The 19,586-nt window shown below is 36.7% G+C and overlaps 4 protein-coding genes across 4 annotated transcripts; 3 read left to right on the top strand and 1 right to left on the bottom strand.

The window, feature by feature from the left end:
* Positions 1-83: 83 nt before the first annotated feature.
* On the bottom strand, positions 84-3,182 carry Tbc1d22 (TBC1 domain family member 22). Its single transcript, XM_030388124.2, has 6 exons — positions 2,577-3,182; positions 2,312-2,519; positions 1,801-1,969; positions 1,202-1,733; positions 872-1,095; positions 84-716 (listed from the first exon to the last, which is right to left on the bottom strand). Exons 1-6 carry the CDS (start codon positions 2,974-2,976, stop codon positions 582-584), a joined length of 1,668 nt encoding a protein of 555 aa, XP_030243984.1. The 5' UTR covers positions 2,977-3,182; the 3' UTR covers positions 84-581.
* A 250-nt stretch (positions 3,183-3,432) lies between these two features.
* On the top strand, positions 3,433-7,010 carry LOC108649694 (integrator complex assembly factor Brat1). Its single transcript, XM_030388123.2, has 6 exons — positions 3,433-3,695; positions 3,782-3,965; positions 4,022-5,390; positions 5,448-5,652; positions 5,713-5,885; positions 6,037-7,010. The coding sequence occupies exons 1-6, from the start codon at positions 3,572-3,574 to the stop codon at positions 6,937-6,939; spliced, it is 2,958 nt and encodes a 985-aa protein (XP_030243983.1). The 5' UTR covers positions 3,433-3,571; the 3' UTR covers positions 6,940-7,010.
* Positions 7,011-7,661: 651 nt separating this feature from the next.
* On the top strand, positions 7,662-13,343 carry aqz (aaquetzalli). Its single transcript, XM_030388125.2, has 2 exons — positions 7,662-8,545; positions 8,963-13,343. Exon 2 carries the CDS (start codon positions 9,658-9,660, stop codon positions 10,576-10,578), a length of 921 nt encoding a protein of 306 aa, XP_030243985.1. The 5' UTR covers positions 7,662-8,545; positions 8,963-9,657; the 3' UTR covers positions 10,579-13,343.
* Positions 13,344-18,434: 5,091 nt separating this feature from the next.
* Positions 18,435-19,433, top strand: LOC115564138 (uncharacterized). Its single transcript, XM_030388122.2, has 2 exons — positions 18,435-18,609; positions 18,670-19,433. Exons 1-2 carry the CDS (start codon positions 18,559-18,561, stop codon positions 19,210-19,212), a joined length of 594 nt encoding a protein of 197 aa, XP_030243982.1. The 5' UTR covers positions 18,435-18,558; the 3' UTR covers positions 19,213-19,433.
* The last annotated feature ends 153 nt before the right edge of the window (positions 19,434-19,586 follow it).

The raw sequence follows: 19,586 nt of genomic DNA, 5'->3' as shown, positions 1-19,586 counted from the left end.
TTTATAACAAGATTTCATCGGGCTTCCCCTCTTTATGTTTCATATTCGTATCGGTAATTTGAGATACGGATACACAAAGCATATTCGACGTATAAATTTGATTAACTATATTTTACTTTTATTCATATGAGCTTTAAACACAGTTATTAATCATTTTTCCATTTGGGATTTGCGAGTCATTTCAGTTTATACAGAACATTCGTTAGTATTAGTTTCCTTTTGCTTTCTGGAAGTGTTTCTAGCTTGAATATGATTTCTATTTAGATGTTGAAAATTCGTACTTGGAATTTGGAAATTGGAATTTTATATTTATATACAGAAAATGCGCATTTTAAACTTTCAGCTTTAACTCAGCTTACACAGAAGAAGAAAACGAAACACGCAAACATTAAACAAAAAACGAAAGCAAGAGCTAAAAACAAATTGTATATATAATTTATAATGTGTATGTAAGTTTACGTCTATGTATGTGTGTCTGTCTGTCTGTCTGTGTGTATGTGAACATATACCAGCAAAAGTTTGTAAACTAATTTCTATTTTACGTATCGTATATGCATTACTCCGGATCCGGATTCCTTTTGTCAACTTTTCATCTCCAGGTGCTTGGGCGCATCCGCATATGTGAACTTCAAGCGAAACGCCTCAGCGAGCAGCACATTTATTTGTCGATCGGACCAATTATGCGTTGGCAGATTTTGTAGCAGCAACATGAGACCCTGCAAAATATAAAAAAAAAATTTAATAAGCATATCGAAAGTATGGTCTACACCTATAAATAAAACTCTGATAGAAGCAAATGAGCTGTTTTTCTAGCTTCAACTAACTATTTGGTAAATTACAACATTTCCTTTAAAGAGATTAAGAGAGTTACCTGAAAGTCATTTTGTTGCATTAGCTGATCCTTCCAGTGCAGCAAAAACGCCGCACACACATACAGATGGAAGAGCGCAAACCCATCCGATTCGGCCAGATACGTGTCCCACAATCGGATTGTGCAGTGGAGGGGCAGCTCGCGTGTCAGTAAATTGTTCATCCAACGAAATGAGAATTGTAGATAATCAACACCATGTGTCTGTAGATGACGATGCAAATTGACTGTAAGGCACAAAAGGCATAAAATAATCAATAAATAATATATTACAATCCATTATTTATATAAAGTGTACCATTGGAGTACCTTTGCTGTATTTATACAACTTACCATCGATACGTTGTATTAAATCCTTTAGCTGATTAACCTTCTCCTGTATGCCCAGCTGGGCAAATATGTAATTATCCTGTATGCAGTCAAGAAACTTGGATAGGCACCAAAAGGAATCGGCTTCGATAATGTTGCGCGTCTCCTCTGGCAGTTGTGACATATCGTATTTCTCAAGATCTGTATCCGGTGAGAGTGCCTCCTGCAGAAAGACTATGAAAAATGGCGTGACCAGATCGTTGATGCCTTGCACATAGCCGGAGGCGGGGTGTCGAATAGCCCATATGAAGAGTACACGCTCGAACATTTCCTGCACGAGCTGTTGCTGGAAGAGCGGTATTTGTGGATTCATGCGCGGCACGTCGATATGTATCTGACGGTACGTGTCCTGTTGTGTTTCATCCTGGCTGTCCACCTTGAAATAGTTGTGTCGCAGATCCTGATATCCTTGCCGTTTACTCTGCAGTACGGCGTTTCGCCTCTCGCTAGATGGGGGCAAATACTTTGATAGCAAACGCCAGCTAACAGCGCGCATCTGTCGGAAGAAATATAATTAATTAGAGTTAATTGTTTTTCGTTCATGATCCACTTTAAGACATTACCTTTCGCGGCACCCCCGACCAGCTTAGTTTTTTTAGTGCTACCAGATCCAATTGTGGCGAGTCCAGCAGCAACTGAAACTTCTCTATCTTTGTCTCGAATTCCCCATCTTGCGAATTGGTGCTGATTTTCTGCAACTGTGGCCGACCGGGATAGTTACGCAATCGCGATCTGTAAAGAGTTTGAGTTTTCAGATCAATCTGAGCAAAAAAGGGAGCTTGTCTCTGGATTTTAGCTACTGTATTAGCCGTTTAGTATTATAGGAGATATTTACAAAAACGACACGGGATTAGATATTCGAATATATAACAAGCTTTGCCAAACTCCTCTACCACAGTGCTCAAATCAATTTAATAGTTTCTTTGCTTGCAAAGAATGCAAAGTCAGTCATGCATTTATACAAATTAGTAAAATATTTTTATCAACTCAGTTTGCAGTTATGATTTAAATATACATTGTTTACACAACTGTGACAGGCTGTTGATTGTAGAATGTTGACTTTTCGATGCCCACCTGTTTTCGTTGCTGTCATGCGATGACCTGCGGTCCTGCTTAATATCTTCCGCATAGCTAGCAGCGCCTGGAATGAGATCCGCATTGCTAGCCTGCACATCAAGCATTTCACTGCTGTTAGAGACGTGATTTTGATTGCTGCGCGAATGCGTTTCTATGACGTTAAGGGCCACAGTTTGTGAAACCTGTCGCGATATGCGTGTGTCATCTGAGAAAGTAAATGCTCAGCAATGAATAAATCAGCTTTTGTGTGTTTTCCGTTTACCTCCAACTGCTGCTGCGGCGGCGGCTTCGTTGCTGCTTATTATGCAAAATTCATCGTCACCGGTGTCCCAGGCATCGCTCACCGATTGTTGATAGTCCCGAAAAGTTGACACCATTCCGCCAGCGGCGGTACGATCTCCACGCTGCACCGCTGTCCCACCTCCACCGCCCGACTTGCCGATGTTTGTGTTTGTGTTGTCGAGAAAATCGCGTTTCGGACTGGGCCGCCCGGGCACTGCTCGGCCGCTGTTCTTCCAGAACGATGCTGAGTTGCTTAAAATGTTTGTGACTGCCTTAGCGCCAATTGAAGCGCTATGTGTCGCCGCAACTAATTCGTTCGAATTTGCTGTTGTCGTTGCAATTTTCGGGTTTTCTTCTATTTGCCCTACATTATTGTCCATAATAAATATCGAAGTCCGATGTTAGTGTCAGCGTCATTGCATTTGTAGCAGTGTGACCAACCACGCAAAAGACTAAAAGACGGTGCTTACAGCCAACTGTCTATTATTTGTGTTATTTTTAGTGAATGGGTAGCACTGGGCATCAATGTAAACATGTAAATGAAGAACAATTTTTGTGCCAATAAAATAAAAGGAATAGTTTCTAAAACATATGATTTATTATTGACAAATTTCAATTACAACAATCGTCTATATGTTTATGGTTTTCATATTTCTTTCATAATTGTATTGATGGATTACTGCAATGACTTGCACTTTTTTTTTTTTCATTATTCACCATTTCCAACAATTTAATTTTGTAATTAATTATTAATTATATTGAATGACATTCTTCTTGATAAAAAGAAATTACCATATCCATATATCACCGCAATAAACAAGTATAAAAGTTTCAAACTTTTTATTATTCGGTCACACTGCAATTGAAGCGAGTATTATTTGGTGTGATAAGGAGACGAATTTCATTACTCTTTATAAAATTGCGTACCAAAATATGCTTCTACGGAATTAACAGAGAAACAAGTTCGGCCTAAAAATGCAAAAACAAGAGGAGATCACTACGCGCCTCAAAAAGATCTTCGATTTATTTCTGCGCGACAACTTTTCGACAACCGACAGTGTTTACTTTGAAAAGCTCATAACGCACCTGCAAGCAAAGGGTAAGTTTGTATATACGCCCATGTGTGCGTGTGTGCAACAGGCGAGCGGCATTTCTAACATTGTTTTTGTGTTTCTTTTCCGATAGAGAATGCATTTGTGCTGCAGGTGCCTTTCGTCACGGATTGGGTGGACAAGTGTCTGACTCTAATCAGCGCCGATTTCCATCGAGTGCATCCTAAAGTGATATCGTTTATGCTAAATCTAATCAGTTTCATGACATCGAACGAGTGGATGGTGCTGCGCTTGCGAGAGCTAGACATAATGCATAGGTAATGGCGCATCATCAGCTGCAACTTTGTTGACATCATTGTACGAACTTTTGCAGGGTTGTGTTCTTTATGCAGGCGCAGGAGCGCAACTTTAACCCTTCCATCAAGCTGAGTGGCATCCGCGTGATGAAGGCCGTCACAAAATACAGCATGGGTCTGGCATTTCTACGCATGCAACGTACCTGGATGCTGCTCATCAACTATAGCAACAACGAGCACACGTTGTATGTGGTGCGAGAGGCTCGAGAACTGCTATACGAGATGATATTCAAGTTTTGTGATAAAATGCACGACGAGGCTGTTACCCTAGAGATTTTAGCAGAGATCATGAAGCCAATACAAGAAAATGTCTACATAACAGAGAATACCAGTGAAAGTGCCAGCGGCGAGGAGGAGCGCATTCATGTTAGTGTGGATGATAATGAGCTGCTACACAAGATCTCCTCAACGGTGGATCTTCTATGCTACATACTTCAACAGACGCTTCTCAGTGAGGAGCGCACGAAGCTTGTTTCCCTTCTTCGGGAGCACCACAACATAGAGATAAACATCTGGAAGCTCGTTGAGATGACGCATAATACTTATTTCATGGAAAAGATGCTCAGCGCGCTTTGCAGCTATCATTTTGCCACGCTAGTTCACGAGAAAATATTGAATCCCGATTGTGGGGAGCCGCCGGAGCAGTTTACAGAGTTTGGACTCGCGTTTTTTAATCTCATGAAATTCTGCATACAGCGCAACGATGGAATCAACTTTGTTAAAATGGCAGAACTGCATCACATACTGTGGAAGAAGCTTGGCAATCGGGTGCCCAAGGAAATCATTATACAGGACGAACGCGTTTCATTTGAGAATCAATTAATTTGCTTTCATATGATGCCTTTGCTATTCTCAATGAAATTCGCCATGAAAATGGCCGACGAGTCGAAAAGCGAATTATTCGATACGTATATTATAAAACTTTTAGAAATGTCCTGCGAGCAAACGTTGCGATTGTGTTACGCATTACGAGACACATTTATCACACCTGAAGGTCGCACCAATTGTAATTTGTTCACACCTGAGCTGGCCTGGAAATGTGTGCACAGCATTCTCTCATTGGAACATATACTGGACCGCGAGCAGGCGGTCACCGTCTGTCAGGCCTTGCTGTATGCCTTGCGTGAGGTTGTGGCCCTTAATCATGCCAGCACTCACACAGAGCCAGAGGATTGCCATGGTGCAAGTACATCGAATAACTATTCCGACATTTATCCACGTGGCTCGGAAGTAATTATCAAGGATCCTAAAGTCTTACATTCCGTGATGGTTGGCCTCCGTACTCTCATCGAACGATTCAAAATCACGTGGAAAGAGTCTGTAGAGACAATAGGTCTGGTTAACTGCTTAGCATTTGTTCTGGAGAACTGCAACATGGACCCAACAGTGAATAAACGGAATGAAACTATAAGAAACTAGATATTAAATCTTATTTAATTGCAGTGCACTGTCCAGGCCCTGAAGCTTGTTCAATTGGCTGTGGAGCATTTCCTGTCCCCTAATATGGCATTGCTTGTCGATAATCTACAGGGTTCGGCTTTGGTTTGCCTGGGTCCGATAATAATCAAGCGAATGCACGACACCGCGTGGGAAGTGCGCGACTCTGCCCTGGAATTGACCACATCCATTGCCTGTATCTCTCGCATAAGTAATTGCTTTTAACACTTTTGAATGCCTCAAGTCTAACTAGTCCTCATATATATTACAGAGTTTCCCGCATTCCAACAATTTCTGATCGATGGCAAAATGCCAACCATCGTTTACGAAATGGCCAAGCATGACAGTGAGCCATATGTGCGTGCCTCTGCCTACAAATGTCTGTCGCAAATGGTACCCATTAATTCTATATGGGAGAACGGACTTAGCCAATTGGATATGGTGGTAAGGATTGGATATTTATTATAGAATAAGTAGCAGCTTGAAATTAGTACAATAGTAAGTAATTTACCATAGAGTACTGCTTATCTGTAAACACTGCTTTAATTATGAACCAAATTAAGTGATGGGTATAAAAATTCCATTTTCTTTGCAGGATCATTTGCTCTACGTGCTTTATCGTGAGAATGAGGATATTGTACGCTCAGAGGCCATATTAACTCTTAGCAAGATATATGATCATCGCAAGATTCCCAGCAAATATAAGAATACATTATTTTCAACGCTCAACTATTGCGTGGTAGGAGATCATCATTGGGAAGTCAAAGTGAATGCCCTTTGCTTTTGGCGTATGGAATTCAATCGTCAACTGAACAATCAGGGCATGATCGATGGCTCCTTTCCCACCGTCACGTTTTCCAAGGAGCACAAAAAGATAGTCACACTAACCAGACGTGAGGTTAGGCTGCGCGTGGCTAAAGTTTTAGCGGAAGTACAACAGTACGGTTACTATGGCATTATTCTTAAGTGCCTTCAAGAGGAATATTCCAAGGAGGTGCTGAGTCTAATAGCGACAGGCATCAAAGCAATGAACGATAAACTAAATGAATATGACTTTGAGATCATCTTAAATGATATTGAAGCGCTAACTCAGCCCATTAACAGTCCCAGATCTAACCCTTCATCAACGATTGAAGAGCCAATGTCAGTTGAACAGGAATTGAAGGAAAGTGAGTTAAACGTGAATTCTGAGCAGACAGACGATATTATCGAATCTATATTAAATGCACAAGACGTTCAACTATTGGAGAATGCATTTAGAACTCAAATGAATATCGATAACGAGGATACAGCGAAACGCCACATCGATGAATTCTATTATAAACAGTTTGCAGTTTCTGTGCGTGAATGGAAACAAGAAATAGGTAAATTTGATTTGGATAAACTAGTCAGACAACAGGAAGAGTGGTTTGATTGTAACGATAATTTGGTTTGCCTTTTGGATGACATACTGAATGCTATAAAACGGGACGATAATATGATATCAGATTGCTATTGAGTCAGTCAAAGTTGTCTAATGTTTAACTATCTAAGCAAAAAATTGTTTTCCTCAAAATAAAAACTATTTTTCATATATACGGAGATTGTGAATTGGGAGCGGTTTTCAGCAATAATACAGATTATTATGGCCCACCGTAAATACAAAAAAAATACTTAGATTGGCTGAAATTATTGCGTTGCAAACGGCTTTCCGATTTCGGAAACATAATTCAAAATTTAAATAAGCCATTCTTATATCAAAATGTGTTAAACGACCTTAGAACCTTGAGATATTTATGAAAAACCGCCTTCTGAAACTTGAAAAAAAAAAAAAAACTTTTACTTACTAATTTATCTCATTTCGCATAAATTTACTTTCAATATATAGTTACCTTCAGTTTTTTTTTTTTTTTCAATTATTGTATATCAAAGCAGTCTTGAATTTTAAGAAATATCTATACATATATCCATCAATGCTTAAAAGTACGTTAATATTTAAACACTTATAGACTAGACATGTAGAACAAACTTTTTCAACACCGAAAATACGCTCTCTGGTTTTACAAACGACGATAAATATCAGATTGCAGCAGGGCTCATCTCTTAAAGCGATATTTTTCCTGTATACTCATGTGGCAATGTTATTGTATATATCGGTAACTACCATGCGATATTTGAACTATCATAATTGTGTGACACGGTTCCATCTCCGTAATTTCAAAATGTTATAGTGTGGTCACACGGTTTGACAGACAGAGTTAGTCATGGTGGAAAATTCGAGGAGAGCGTACCTATGCGCAAGAATAAGCTAAGAAGAAAAAGTTGAATATTGATTAAAATTTCTGCAAAAAAAATATATATGTAATTATATATTGTAAATGTCTTTAATTTAAGTGATAAAAATCAAATATTTGTGTAACGTTTAATATTTTAATACGCGACAAAGTACAACGAGTGAAGCTAATCGCACACGAAGAAAGCAAGAAGCAAAAGCACCAATTAAATATACAAAAATAATTAATGCAAAAGCAAAAACTTTTCTTGTGTGTGGCACAACTACAAAATTAAGATTGTAAGCGGTCGCCGTGTACTTTGCGAAAATAATAATAAAAAAAAAAATATATTGTAATGAAAACTACGTTAAACAGAACCGAATCAGAATCAGTTAATAGTGTGATTTTTTGAACCTTTGTCTGTAAGTGAGAGGAGAAAGCTTTAAGCGGAATCCCTTTAAGCAAACATCCCGTCGCCATTTTGAAAGTTTTATATACATACAAACAAAAATATATATATACGTACACAAATACACATAACCAACAGAGAAAATCAACAAAAACATCAGAAACTATTCACGATCCCCCTATATAATAACTATCGCAAAAGCTAAAATAGTGGAAAACAGTGAAAACAAATTCCTAAAAATAAATTCACAAAAATTAATAATCCGTATAACAAAGTGGAAAAGAAAAAACCCCCCGCAGCTGCGACGCAATCAGTAACTGCGACACATATACAGTCGTCTTCTTCACTCTCACACCGATTTACCGAAATCAGTGAGTGTGCGAGCAAGCTAGACTGAAGCAACAACAACAGCAATATTCGTGTGAAAAGGTTTACAACTCAAAGTAAGTCGCAAATGTATTGTGTATAAAGTTTGTCTTTACATATGTTGATTCATCAACACACGTTTGACGTCGTTAGAAACATCACATACATATTTTATTTCCATAGGCAATCAGAAAAAGAAATGTACGTGATTCTATAGCTAAATACTTAAAAGTAGATCATTTGACATTGTTTGCAAATGTGCAACCCTTTTTTTTCAAGTGTCAAGCAATGGACGTAAATAGAACATGCATTGTATATACACACAAATATATTTATTCACATAAATACATGTATACATGTTATGCGCATGCATGTATGTATACATCGTTTGTTTGTAATTTGCTTATATATTTGTGTTCGCTTTCGTTACGTTTTTTGCTCAACGATTTTTTCCCGTTTGTTTTCTTTCCATTTTTACTTACACCAACGTACAGGACCCGGGACCCCGGCTTGGATGACAGCTACGACAAAGGCAAAAAAAGAAGAGAAAAATAAAAGTAAGAGAGTTTGGAAAATTAGCGCTAAGAAGGATAGCCTAACAAAAAAGAGATAAATCAACAGACTGATAAACAATACATAAAGTTAAACTATATAAAGTATATTAACTAAAGTTGTATATATATAACGAGACACAAACCGAACGCAGCAGCTACAGAAGTAAAAAAGAAGAAAAGGAAACAACGTGAGCAACCGTAAACCCGTTAGCCGCTACTGTAGGATAGCGCGAGAGAGGAGCAGGAGCTGAACAGGAAGAAAGAGCGGCAGTAGCATCGTCGAAGCGAGCCAGAGTGACGAAGAAAACAACGGATACGGAGGAAAGGCAGGAAGCGAAGCAGCAGCAGGTCGCGTTTGTTATCGATAAATAAAAAGAAAACTATAAATAAAAATTGATTTTAAGTGCGTGTGATATTTAACGTTAAGCATTAATTTAGCCAATAACCAAAAACAAAAAGGCAAAAAAGCAGAAATTTTAACAAGGAAAGAAGAGAGATTGATCGAACGAGAAAGGGAAAGAGGAGAGAGCGCACTTGGGGTCAAGCTCAGTTTAGATTGAAAAAGAAGAGGAAGAAGCAGCAACAGTGTTGGAGAAGCTTTTAACAGTGAAAGCAACGAAAAGCAAGAAATTACTATGACATACTCGCACAATAGTGTTAGAAACAACATTAAAATGACAACAGCATCAGCAACAAAGTCTATACGCTTGAAAAAGGGCGCCTCAACCCCAACACCGCCCCCAACATCCACAACAACAATAGATACAGCAAGTCCCACGGTAAATGCACATTCCAACAGTATTGCCAGCAGTACAAACTTCAGCAATCAGCACTTCCAGCAGCAGCAAGTTTTGAGCACATCGCCCACCCACTGCGTCCCCATCACGCCCAACAACCGCATGCAGCAGCCGCCGCAGCAGCAACGTCTGCAAAGCCAATCCGCAGGCGCTAATCAGCGCAGTCGGCAGCAGCGACAATCGCCCCAGCAGATGGGCGGTGGCGGCTTCTTCTTTGCGAACAATAATCGGCGCAATGGCGGCGGTCCCCGATCGCCACAATCAGCAGCAGCAGGAGCGGCAGGAGCTGGAGCAACCGGCAGCAACAACGGCTATGTACGCCAATCTCCGGCTACGATTTTGGGTGGCGGCTTCTCACCGGCGGTATTTGGTTCTGCACGCAAGCAACGTCGCAGTCCAACAACAACACCAACGAGCAGCTTTGGCGTGGGCGGGAAAATATCGCCACAGCATCAACTGATACCCACCGCCTTGACGCATTTCGCTGGCAGCAAATGCTTCGATGCACCAGCACCAACGGCATTGCCCAAGCCGCCGCAGCACTGGACATCATTGTCCAAGTCCGAGGAGAAATTGGTAGCCAGCAGCGCTGGCACCGCCTTGCAGAGTTTGTTGCGTGGCGGAGACAGATGCAGTGCGTCCAAATTGCAGCCAAGCCATGGTGGCATCGGTGGATACGTGGTGAAGTCGTCCAAGCGCAATCTCCTGGATGATTTTGATACGCACAATCTGAAACTGTTGCTGAACATGCAGTCGTAACGCAGGAACCACATCTAAAACCACAACAATAATCTGAACATGGAGGACCCAACACGAACCCGTCAGACTTGGAAATGAGAAAGGAAACGATTAAAAAAAATGAAAGGATAAAAAATATAAAAATTGTAAAAACTACACTTTTAAAAAAAAAAAAAAAAAAAAAAAAAAAATCAAAAAACTACAAATCATTTAAACTGAAAATTTGAACTTTTTTAACAAAAAAAAAACAAAACAAAAACAAAAAAAAAACGATGAGTAATGTTTGTGATCTCAAATGTATCATAAAACAGCAACAATATTGGGAAACTAAAAATAAAAACAAAAACAAAAAAAAAAAAAAGGAAAAATTCCAAATGGAAAGTAAACAATTGAAATACAACAACGACAAAAGGTACACAACAAAAAGATGCAAAATTCCCCGTTGACAAAAACAACACGAACAACACACCACAACAAAATTCAGCTCTTAACTTCAATATGTAAACTTTGAGTAGCCATCGACGATTTCAAAAATGAAAACCCTAACCTAAAAAGATGCAAAACAAAATTAAATTTAATATATGGACGCTTGGCTAGTTGGAATTTTGGAGAGAAGAGAATGGCTCTATATGTATGTATAACGGATACAACAACAACAACACACAACTGAACATTGTTTTATAAACGTGATACGCAAATAGACTTGAAAAATGTAAATGTAATTAATAAGTAAAATTATAAATTATATAAAATATGTACGATTGTATTTATGAGTAATTAAACAAATGACGCTAGAAGCGCATACGCATAAGTACACAGCTTATGTTTACATATATATAGATTCCCCAAGCGGACAACATGTGCAACGTACCTTAAAGAAGAAGAAAGAGTAACTGTTGAGAGATGAGCACACACACATAGAAATTGAAAACTGAAAATAGAAAACAGCGAAAAGGAAGGAGTATGGATAAAATTAAATTAAAATCTAAAAAAAAAAAGAATAAATAAATAAATAAAAAGAAAAAGAAAACATTTATAACGATAATAAAAAATGATAATAATACCACCCACCAAATCACAAAAGACTAATTCAACAAAAAAAAATAAATAATTAATTAATTAATTAAAATGAAAAAAAGAAGAGAAAGAGAAAGTAAAGAAGGACGACAAACTCAACGCTGCAGCAACAGCAGAAGCAGCGCAAAATGCATTCAACTTGCCTAATATAACAAAAACACACACTCACACACATACAAAACAAAACTCAACGGCCTCTCTACCTTAAGATATCATATAATACAATCACCACGAATACCCACTCACTAGCGCCAGCCTCACTGGGTATATACATATAGGTATAGGTGTGTACACTTATATACACACACACACACACACTCAATCGCCAGCCTCACTTATATGCATATATAGTAGATATATATGTATATAGCATAAAAACTTCCACTAATTTTAGTTTTAAACACAAAAACCAATGGCTTTAAAATTCTAATTTAAACATTCTTGAATTGTATATAATGTAACTGTAAAAAACAAAAAATTCAACCAAAATATATCTTTAACAAAATTGCCTATGTTTAAAAGAAATTTATATTTTGATGATTTCTTAGCGCAGGCGCAAACATATTATTTCAATTACAAAAATAAATTGTTTTTGCGCTCCAGCTAAAGAAAAATTACAAAATTAACGATTTCGTAAAATTGAAACTTTGTTGCAATTCTCCACACCCCCCGAAAAATACGCTTTATGTAAGATTACGATATGCTTAGAGTTAGAGAGGAGGGTGATAATCAAACATTTAAAAAACAAACTACTTTCTGTGTAAACTATGCTCATATATTGAAAATACCTAAAAATAACGAGAGACAAAAGCAAAAAAGAATGAAAGATGAATGATAAAGAAGAGAGAGAAAAAAACACTTGAACCCAGTACCTTATTTTCATTATTAGCATTTAATATTAATTGTTAATAATTAATATGTATGTAAATTATTTAAGCATAAAGTGCCCAATGTAACCTCTGTCTATGTATACCCCACCCTTCCCACACTCCTTTCCACAAATATCCCAAAGTTAATTGTATTTTGCGTAAAATGTGAAGAACTTAAAAAAACAACAACAAATTGAAATGTGAAAAAGCAGCGAGAGTTTTGTTGTTCCAAATATTTTCTTTTCCTTTTCTTTTTAAAATGATTTTTTTTGTTTGTAATGAATTGGCTCTTTGTGTGATATGCCAAATGAAAGGAAATAAATCCCGCACAATTTAATTTTTTGTTCTACATTTGTAGATAGTTTATTAGTTAACTTTTCGCTACAGCTAAATTTTTGAAATGAAAACGATGATGTTAGTTTTTAGTGTTGAAAAGAAAAGCCAAAAAGTCATGCATTATTGATTAGGTTTACTTGAGAGCAAGTTGTCATATATATTGGTAGCTTTAAAGCTTGTATTCTTCAAGTTACTATACATACATACATACACACTCACACATATGCATGTACCCCTACATATACACATTTACACTATACTACTAAGAGTATTTTATGAGGCAATCGTGTTCGAGCAGTGCTCAACACTAAGTCAATAAACTAAAAGCTACACAGAAATACACACACACACACACACACACACACACTCATTTGCATGCATGCATATATACATATATACATACAGTTTGAGGTAGCTGAGAAGAACTCAAGAAATTGTCGCGCAGAATTTTGCATTTTTTTTTAAAGTGTAAGCTATTAAAAATTGAAGATGAATAAATAAATATTAACATTTGTTACTGGACGTCAATTTAAACAAAGCGTACATTTGATAAATATGAGAACAAAAAAAAAAACATACCAATAATATAAAACACAAATATTATAATGAAAAACTGTACCCGAACCAAAATGGAGCACATCTAGCATGAGCTTTTTTTTACTTACCTTCGAGTCGTAAGAGCGGCAAACTTTGATAACTTTTTAAATACAAACAAAAAACACCAATCAGTACAAATTAATTTCCATTTTAAAGTTTTGGAGCCTTTAAGAGCCAGGCTCCCACTGCGAAGTGTGTCGCACCGCGATTCGAAGCTAAATAAAAAAGAAAACAAATGAAATGAAAGAAAAAAGTTTTTAAAAAATTGTTAATTTTTTATTTATTTTTTTTTTTATTTAATGACGTTTTGAATTGTAAAATCAGCAATAAAAATATTTGTATTGGAGTTCGAATATTAATTTTACCATTTTAAGCAGAGAATTGTCGGTCTTACCTATATATAGATATATAATTTTCTTCATTGATCTAATTTACAATTTATTTGCAATTTTTTGTGATACTTTGCTATATAATTTTAAATCCGATTTATATATATGTATGTATATAAATATATAATTATATATGTATGTATATGTAAATTAAAAAATTATAAAAATAAACCTCACCCACACACAATTACCATAAATGGACCACTGTACCAACTGAAGAAAAGCTTTGTAAAATTAAAAGAACATTTGTAAAAGCAATACATGGAATTGTGTTTAAATCAAGTCAAAAGAAAAGAAACGAAACAAAATGAATGCAAGAAGAGATGAACCCAACCAACAAAAAAAGAAAAAAAAAAAAAAACAATAGAAAAAAACTAAAAAAAAAAAAAAAAAAAAAAAAAATAAACAATTGTACACGGCTTTCGTAAAGAAATTTATTGAAGCTTTGTATGATTAAAAAAACCGAACCTTTGTGTTTTTATTTGATTTATTTACATACATATACATAGGTATATACACATACATATATATGTACATATGTATGTACAAACCACACTCTTAATGTTTCCCCTCACAACAGGTTATAGCGGCACGTTTCACACAATCTCCACAGACGACGCATGGCTTCCACGTGTGTTTTGCCCACACACTCTCGCTTGTTCCAGACTCTTGTGGAACAGTATTTCTCATTTTCAATATGTTCATATACATACATAACTGCATATGTTTGTATGTGTGTAGATATGTTGTATAATGCACTGCAGAAGATCAGATCCACATGTAGAAAGAGGAGAATAATCGAACAACGCGGTGAGAGAGAGAGAGAGACAGCGAAAGAGCTTTGTTTTTTTTTTTTTGTTGGTTGTATGAAAATTGAAATACCCTTGCTGAGATAATCATCCGTTGCTTTTTTTAAATCTTTGTGGATATGCAATAATCATGTTAATATTAAAGGTCATTAGCGAGCACAAACTTTTAAAAATAAATTCAAAACAGTGTTTTCTAATAGACCACCTCAAACAGCATGATAAATAATATTGGTATCTATAAATATAAATAGTTATCCCTATGTAAATGGGTCATATCATACGTACCTTAAGCTACCAATCATCTTTAAGCCATGTCCACTTTCCTAAAACCAACAACCAAAACCCCAAACAATTAAACAAAGAGATTAAGACATTTTTCAATGGTCCTCTACACGACAACGTTGCGGATATGATGTGACATGGAGGTTATTCAAACGTCATTGAATTTTGACTCAAAGGTAGGTGGGTAATACCCCTCAAAACTCAGTGTCAAATGAAAACAGAAATACAAGAAAGACACTCAAAACTGGTAGACAACGCTCCACTTATTAGCATACACTCATACATATGTACATATGTATTTATGTGCATATGTATTTATGTGCATATGTATTTGTGTACATATGTATGTATGTATGTAGCTTTATATGTTGAACATGACGCATTTCACACGGTTTCTTCAAATTATGTAATATTATCTGACTGGCTTATAAACCTAGTACCTAGTATATGCACACATACATATGTATGTATATATGTATGTACGTCTTTGCATAGGTGCTAGTTAACAGTATTAGTAGTGGTTACTCGACGTCTCTTTTAACAAAGGCAACAAGGAAAAACAAACTGTAAACGTGCCTGGCAGCAGCTTCGCCTCGACGTCACTCTTTAAAAATTAAGCGCAGTTTACTGTAAAGAAGAAAAATGATCGATCATTTCTAGTTGCCGATTAAACACTGTCGCAAAATAAAAACTGGATTTGCAGCAATTGTATGCACGTACATATGTGAGTACATACACACAAGCATACGCACTTGTATGTATGTATGTATTTGCCATTAATTTCAACATGCGAAATCACTCCATACACAAAAAAAATAACACAGTAAACGAATTTCGTGCCCTGTGGAAATACATACATACATATGTATGTATGTACATATATATGTACATTTCTACATGTGTATGTAAGAGAGCACGATTTCTATATTTAAAGATATACATACATATATATATCTTATATATATATATATATATATATATATGTACATATATACAACATATGGATGTATATACATATATGTACATACATATGTATACCCGTAGTTAGCCAGGATTTTTTCCTGCTAAATACATACACACATGCATATGTATGTAGACATGTATGTAACAAAAAAAATATTCGCTCTAGAAAGCTGTTAGGAAGCTTTCACTGTGCTCGCAGCTGTTTATACATACATACATACATATGTACATGTGTATGTATAATACTATATTTATTATGCATACATACATACATATGTATGTACATGTTTACGAATGCGAGCACGCAATTGCGTTTAATTATACATACATATGTATGTATGTATGTATTTACATGTAGTACACATACATTCATCAGTTTATCATATGTATGTATGTACGTCATTTTAAAGAAAACGCGTAAACAACATTATGTTTTGTTATTTTTTCTGCTATGGGTTCTACTTGCTATAATTGCAATCAACAATAACGTGCAGACAAATACAGTTGAACGAATAGCCACGACACACTCATAATCACAAATACGGTCATGGGTGTGTACACACAAACGTATGAGTATTGTATGTATTGAGACATAGCGCGATGTTGACGTTGACTCGCTTACGTCTACCGAGCGCGCTTTCTTCCAACTACCGCGTGCTTCACCTCCCGCCCCTTTGGCAGTTGTTGTAGCAATGATAGCGCATACGAATTCATGTAAAAAAGACTAGAAAAAACAACACGACGGGCGCAGAGCGGTGGTCCTTAGTTTTGTCTACGCAGTTTGTATCTGTGAGATAAATAGCGGCCTACGTACATACATATATACATATGTATATAATGACAAACGTAATTTTGTAAGTGCGTCTGTCTATATGTAACCATTAAATACCCTCACACGCGCACGCACGCACAGATATGCACACATACACGCAGTCGGACGTCGCTCATGTTTACAAGCTTTGTGCGTTGGTCTCTGAAGCTCCGGCAATACATACAAACTTATTATGACATATGTATGCGTATGCGTGTGTATACACACACATGTGCGACGTATGGCATACATACACACATAAATGCTACGTAAGCGTCAAAAAAAAACAAAAATAATTTTTGGAACACAAAACTTACAAAAGTGTGTGTGTGTATGTATTATTTTGTTTATGCGTGTATACATACCTACATATGTATGTATATATACGGCTGTTTGCGGGAGCGCTTGCCAACGGCTTTTTAAAGCTATGGAATTATTTTATTTTACTGCGCAATTTCTGATATTGATTTGCCCGCTATTTTTTTTGTTTTGCTTGCTTTTGTTTTTTTCTTTTTTTGTTTCTGTTTGCTTAAAGTTGCTGCCGCAGCGCCGTTGGCATTGCAGCCAGCGTTTTGTGATGCAAAGACGTGCATATTCATACATACATATGTATGTATGTATGTATATGTATGTACACACATATATGTATGTATGTTTTTATTGTTGCATAAAGCAGTTCATAAACAAATGTTTGCTCATTTCTGTACATACAACATACATAAATAGTTTATAAATTGTGTACATTTCACATACATATGTATGTATGGATGTATTCTATGCAAAATTACATTTATATATACATATGTTTGTATGTAAATATGCATGCATAAATGATATTTGCACAGAATGCTTGGCGCTGCTTGCTTTAAAGCATTACATTGAGAAGCAAGCAGCATGAAAACATACACATATGTACATACACACATACATACATATGTATATTATGCCGATTTCAGCTTCCCAAGGTATACATATGTAAATAATGAAACACCGACTTCAGATGGCCTACGTGACTTGCGGCAACACAAAGCAAAGTCATCATAATCGAATTTAAGCAATTCAAATAACCACAATATATGATTCGATTTATAAATTTGTCCAAGTCATGAGAGTTATTCTATTTATTGCATTTCATATTTACAATCGAACATACATACACATGTACATATGTATGTATATTCAAATACTGTTAGAAAAAGTTCTTTAGGTATTTAATCACGTTTTGAGTGATTTCTGTATACAAAATAAACTCTAAGCGCACACATACATATGCATAATATACAATATACACACATAAATATTGATTTCTATATATGTACATATACGTAAACAAGCACACTTCGGGATATTTGAATAATGTCGGTCGAAAGTCATTGTCTATTTATTTACATATAATGTTCATGATGCACCCTACCTTTCCACGAAAAGTATACTGCCTTAAATATATGTATGTACATATGTACATACATATGTATAAAGGAAAATTATATTAAGTAAAATACAATACTTCGACTCATTTGAGTTTAATGCATTAGTTTCTATTTGTTTCTGTTCCCTTCCGTCAGTATTAAAAAGTAAGCTTGAATCGGATTTCAAACATAATTTTCATGAAATTAAATCCACGTGAGTTGTGGATCGCCTTTGACAGAGTGGCAGAGGCCATCGGAAATTGAACCCTGTGCGCTGCCCGCTGCCTGATGGCTGATGGGTACTGCTGCCTGCCATTCATTGAGTAGTAAAATTATTATCAGTTCAATTGAACTCGGTGAGTGGAAGATGATAAGCCGGCGGGCGCAGTAATAAATGGTGTGATCAGTCGCGCATCGCAGCTGAGAGTCCAGTTGAGTTGATTCCAGCTACGTTGCAAGATGTCCCCCACTTGGCTAATACTGTGCATCGCCGTCCTAGGACTGTGCCAGGCAAGACGAGTCAACTAATTCAACTCTCAACTATTGTCAACGTCCTATTTTGAAACCTAGGCAAATGTTATATTTCACTTTGCGCTGGATTTCCATGTGAAACAGCCGGAAAATTCAACGGAGCCCATAGACAAAACCATCCTGGTGGATCATAATCAGGTCTTCATACAGGACAGTAAAGTAAATTCGTCATGGCTGGAGCAAGATCGGTATACTGAGGAAGCGTTGCACTTATTGATGGACACCAAGCGCGTGGTGCAACAACTGAATGTGGAGCTCTCGCCCCTAGTGGGCCGAAGCAACGATCTCGCAGCTCGCCTCAAGCAAACCATGCGCTATGCAAACGATGTGGATGCGTGCCTAGAGAATGGCCATTTGGGCCAGCAGGTGGAGCAGCTGCGCAAGTATGTCGCCCTGGTCGACGCCCTCAAATTGCCGAGCAGCACGGCCGGATCGCGCACCCTGGAATTCGTGGTGCTCAAGCTGGCGCTGGAGAAGTACCAACTGCCAGCTAAGCAGCTGCAGGTCGCCGACTATCTGCAGCGGGCGGATGCTGCGTGGACGACATATAAAAATACCCAGGTCGTTCTAGCAGAGAGCTAAATCTAGAATTCCTATATATACATATCTAGCTTAAATTAACTATATTCGTAGATCTATGATTTTCTCGTTTCTGTATTTCTGGAATTGAAGAGATGTCAATCTAAAATGTACATATGTATATATACATATGTATGTATGTATATAATTGATGTTAAAATTTTACTAGTTTACTTAAGTTATTGATAAGAATACAAATGATCTAATACAATTAATATATTAAACTGCTTGTTTCAACGTGAAATATAAATAGGTATCTTATATGCCACGAAATGCAGGTAACTTTTAAGACTACAAGCCAGATCCTCAAAGAGAAAACCAGTTTGGGCATAAAATAAAATACAAACTAAAGGAGATATTGTACAAATGAAAGTGCT

The sequence above is a fragment of the Drosophila navojoa genome, chromosome 2, assembly GCF_054131105.1.
Source record: "Drosophila navojoa isolate 15081-1374.11 chromosome 2, UAZ_NAV_1.0, whole genome shotgun sequence".
NCBI lineage: Eukaryota > Metazoa > Arthropoda > Insecta > Diptera > Drosophilidae > Drosophila > Drosophila navojoa.
The sequence above is the reverse complement of the archived record's forward strand: the minus strand, read 5'-3'. Positions and strand labels throughout refer to the sequence as shown.

Coding starts and splice junctions, on each gene's coding strand:
- Tbc1d22 (XM_030388124.2), bottom strand. CDS start 2,976: ATGGACAATAATGTAGGGCAAATAGAAGAAAACCCGAAAATTGCAACG. Junction 2,520..2,576: donor CGCCGCAGCAGCAGTTGGAG/GTAAACGGAAAA, acceptor TTACTTTCTCAG/ATGACACACGCATATCGCGA. Junction 1,096..1,201: donor TTTAATACAACGTATCGATG/GTAAGTTGTATA, acceptor TGTGCCTTACAG/TCAATTTGCATCGTCATCTA.
- LOC108649694 (XM_030388123.2), top strand. CDS start 3,572: ATGCAAAAACAAGAGGAGATCACTACGCGCCTCAAAAAGATCTTCGAT. Junction 3,696..3,781: donor AACGCACCTGCAAGCAAAGG/GTAAGTTTGTAT, acceptor CTTTTCCGATAG/AGAATGCATTTGTGCTGCAG. Junction 5,391..5,447: donor ACTGCAACATGGACCCAACA/GTGAATAAACGG, acceptor ATTTAATTGCAG/TGCACTGTCCAGGCCCTGAA.
- aqz (XM_030388125.2), top strand. CDS start 9,658: ATGACATACTCGCACAATAGTGTTAGAAACAACATTAAAATGACAACA.
- LOC115564138 (XM_030388122.2), top strand. CDS start 18,559: ATGTCCCCCACTTGGCTAATACTGTGCATCGCCGTCCTAGGACTGTGC. Junction 18,610..18,669: donor CCGTCCTAGGACTGTGCCAG/GCAAGACGAGTC, acceptor TTTGAAACCTAG/GCAAATGTTATATTTCACTT.